General features: G+C 35.5%; 1 protein-coding gene across 1 annotated transcript; it reads left to right on the forward strand.

Moving 5' to 3' along the window:
* Positions 1–618: 618 nt before the first annotated feature.
* LOC134243601 (acetyl-CoA carboxylase-like) lies at positions 619–2,777 on the forward strand (the record flags this gene model as incomplete). Its single annotated transcript, XM_062725852.1, has 4 exons — positions 619–700; positions 869–955; positions 1,312–1,518; positions 2,662–2,777. Coding segments are annotated over 4 exons (492 nt in total), but the record flags the coding sequence as incomplete, so codon positions are not given.
* Between the last annotated feature and the right edge of the window lie 1,296 nt (positions 2,778–4,073).

Below are 4,073 nucleotides of genomic sequence, written 5' to 3' on the forward strand. Positions count from 1 at the left end.
CTCATTTCTCTGTTGACTGAATATTGTCGAACTTCTGTACATACAGTGACTAAGGACTGTACACTTAAAAGTCTGTATTCACAATTAAAAACCAAGGTCGTTTGACTGGGTGTCTGGATCCCTGCCTTGAAGGTCCCTAGGGTTGGCAAGACAGTTATTGTTTTCCACAGGCGGATAGCCGTATTGTGTTTGGCAGGGTGTTCCACGGGCGGATGGCCAAGAGAAGATAGTTTGATCCGGGAGTGCTGCACACGATGAATCTAGATCTCATCAAATATACACTACTAATTAAGACATTTTAACTATTATAGTTTACTCAGATTGTTGATTTATGTTGTTGTTCAGTATAATTTGGCTGTGTATATACATGTATTAAACATGTATTACCAGTAAACTAAAAGGGTGTTCCACGGGCGGATGGCCGAAGAAAGTATTTGATGGGGGATTGCACACATAATTAGATCTATCAAATATACACTACTAATTAAGACATTTTAACTATTATAGTTTACTCAGATTGTTGATTTATGTTGTTGTTCAGTATAATTTGGCTGTGTATATACATGTATTAAACATGTATTACCAGTAAACTAAATGCTCTCTTTTCTTTTTTTGCAGGCTGTTTGGGCTGGCTGGGACCATGCTTCAGAGATTCCAAAGTTACCAGAACTCCTCCATAGAAATGGAATCATATTTATCTGTAAAATTAATCAATTTTAAGACACACTTTTAGGTATCATTGTCTGTAGACACTTTCAATTTTTTGTGGAAATTATTTTTGAGTGTATTTTGTAAAGAAATACTAATTTGTTATTTGTCTAACTCGATTCACATAAGGTGTAGAGTAATCTTTCTTGTTTTTGTACAGGTCCACCGAGGGATATGTGGGCCCGGGGGGACAAGATTGCCCCCTTTATTGTAGCCCAGACAGCAAAAGTCCCCACCATGCCATGGAGTGGATAGGTATTTTATATAATTTATATCAATGTTCACTAATGATTTTATTAAAAATAATTAATTAATTAAAAAAGTCATTTTTTTGAAAGTGTAAAAAATGAGATTGAAATATACTTAATATATACTTGTATAATGCTGTAATATTGTAATTCTCATTGCTGTCTGGTATAATGAGATTCATGTCACAAATTTATTACATTCACTAAATGATAAAACTTGAAGAAATATCATGTTAATGTTAATATCTTTAATGTCACAATCACAAAAAACAAATCTCCTAAAACCAGTCTTTTTTTCCCTAAACCATGTAAATTGGACCCCATGAAGATAACTTTATGAACATTTTCATTCCAGGCTTGACCCTGAACTACTCTAAGAGTGACAATAAGCCTGTGAACGTGCCCCAGGACCTCTACAGGAAGGGGTGTGTCGCGGACTGGGCAGGGGTTAATAGGGGAATAGATCGGGTTTCCTGTGATGATCAAAGCCTGGAGGGAGGGGGAGGGAAGGGCATCAGGAAGGCAGAGAATGCCGACGACTTCCCCCAAACTCTTCAGACAGGTATGGAATAGAAAAAGGTTTTTTTTATTTTTTTAGGGGCCCAAAGAATTGCAAGAAGACTTAAGCAAGTGAAGAATAAAGAGAGAAACCTTATAATAGAAATTATAGTGAGATGCAAATTCATAGAGTTTATTCCCAAAAAAAAATGGTGAAATTTTGTTTTAAGTGAGAGGTAGTTTTAACAGTTTTATAATGTAAAGAGAGATAGTGATAACAATTAGAAAGGAATAAAAAGTATAGGCAAATGGATATTCAATTTTAGCCCCCTCAGATCCCTTGTTGATAATGCCAAATTGAAATCGGTGTTAAATCTGCTTATAAAGAAATACACTCATTTTGTTTCCAACAGAATTTTTTCAATATTAGTTTTAATTCTAAGCTTTTATCAACAAGTTCTCTAATTTTGATGGATCTAAAAGAAAAAAGGAATCCTGTGTTCTAAAAATTTGGTGCAGGCTGGGGCCCGGGATCCCCCCTCTTCATCATGAAGCTGGCGACCCACGCGCGTCACCTGGAGGTAGGGTCCTTTGGGCCCATAACTCCCGGGAACGCCATCTCTCTGTTTGGGAGGGACTGCTATCCAAGGGGAAAATGAAGATCATTGAGGAGGCGCCCGCCTCTTGGCCCAAACCAAGGTGTTTTTAAAAAATGGAACAGGTAATTAGAGCTTTGGGGTTACTGTGGTAAAATCTGTTTTAAATATAAACTATTTCAAGACTTTGTATGCCAAGTAAAATACTATTTCCCCTCATAGTATAGAAAATACTTTTTTTTCAATTTGTATTTAAAATACAGTCTAACTTTAATACCTTTAATATAATATTACGAATATTAATATCCCGAAGTGATTTTGAGGTCCCCAACATTTAATTCTTTAAATGTTCCACCCATGCTTCGCAAATCCTTATTTACTTTTACATATTTTTTCCAATCCAATTGAGTTTGGGATAACAAGAATTGACTGTCAATGAACTCTGAGACATTGAGCAAGAGAAAAATTCATTGGTCACGAATTATCATTATATAGCTATTAATGTATAATTATTTTTCCCCAGGCTGCAGTGACCCTGGCTAAGATGGTGCGGTCGTCGTGCCGGTACGGTGGAGTATCTGTATAATGTGTGTATTATATTTTTTCTGTAGGAGAGTTTATAATGAGGAGCAGAGACGTTCCACTTCCTGGAGCTCAATCCACGTTTGGGGGAAAATCCGTGTACGGAGATGGTGGCCGACATAACCTACCGGCCGCTCAGTTACAGGTAAAGGGAAACAGGGCAAATTTCCATCGCTGTTTTTGAAATTTTGTAGTTAACGTTATAGAAGTGTATATTAGGATGAAATAAAGATTCTCTTAGTAAATAAATCTCCATGTGTGGAATAATGTTTTTATGTATGCCCTGAATATGGCTGGGGCATATAGTGTTTGTCATGAAAGTTTCCGTCTTTTTCCCTCCTTCTGTCCTTCCGTCTTTCCGCACACTTTATGTTTACTCTGTTTAAATTTAAGTTTCAAAGACACTATCCAAGATATTTTCATCAAACTTCATATGCTGATAGATATTGATGAGAGCTATGCAACTTCATCAACATTTTTTTTTCCTCGACCTTTCATTTGCCCCACTTTTTTTAAAATTTGTGTTAAGCTAGATTTAAACATACAATTCAAGATGGTGTAATCAAACTTCACATGTTGATACAACCTTGTGGGAAATGCATTCAGGATGAACACTACCAGACTCGCTTCCCCCGTGGGGTTTCTGGGTTGACCTACATTTTTCAGATGAGTGACCAGGTTTTTGGAGCAGGTCCATTCCTAAAGAACTATAACCCCAACTTAGACCAAACTTGCATGGATGATGCATTTAGGGATGGACCTCCAGATTTGCTTCGGATGCTGGATTGACTTTATTTTTGTTCCCAAGTTAATTCAAGCCCTACTGAACCAAACTTGATTGGATGATGCATCTAATGCATCGAAATTGTTTAATGTTGTGCCATGACAATACGTTGCTCTCATAAATGTAAATCAATGTACATACCGTACATATTAAATACAACTATACGACAATGTGCATGTTGGAAATTAACCCAAAAGGGCCATTTTAGATATATACGCTATATATAAAGATTGCTCCCAAATTATATACACCAACATGTAAACTGAACAAAACCCAGTGGACTTTATTTATTTATCAACTGTTAAATTATTAGTATAAAAATTGACTGAAAATATATCATTTGAATTTACGAATAAGCATAGTTGTATAACAACTAGATTATTTTCAAACTATAGTGTTTTTAAACTTAACAGTTATTGTTTAACTCATTAATTCATTTAATTCCTTTCCATTACACCACTGATAAACACAATTCAAGATGTCTACTTTTTTAATAATGAAAAATAATAGAAAAAGACATGTAAACAAACAGAATGGTTGTATAAAAAATACATTGTACTTAACTGCAATGTTATTTTTTGTATTTTACTGTGGATACTTGTACACTGTCAGTGTGTTGGTGTTAGATTTCCCCCATAGAGATTGTTCTCATATCCC

Source organism: Saccostrea cucullata, unplaced genomic scaffold (genome assembly GCF_032062105.1).
Source record: "Saccostrea cucullata isolate Sc308-1 unplaced genomic scaffold, CSIRO_AGI_Scuc_v1 ctg21497, whole genome shotgun sequence".
NCBI classification, from domain to species: domain Eukaryota; kingdom Metazoa; phylum Mollusca; class Bivalvia; order Ostreida; family Ostreidae; genus Saccostrea; species Saccostrea cuccullata.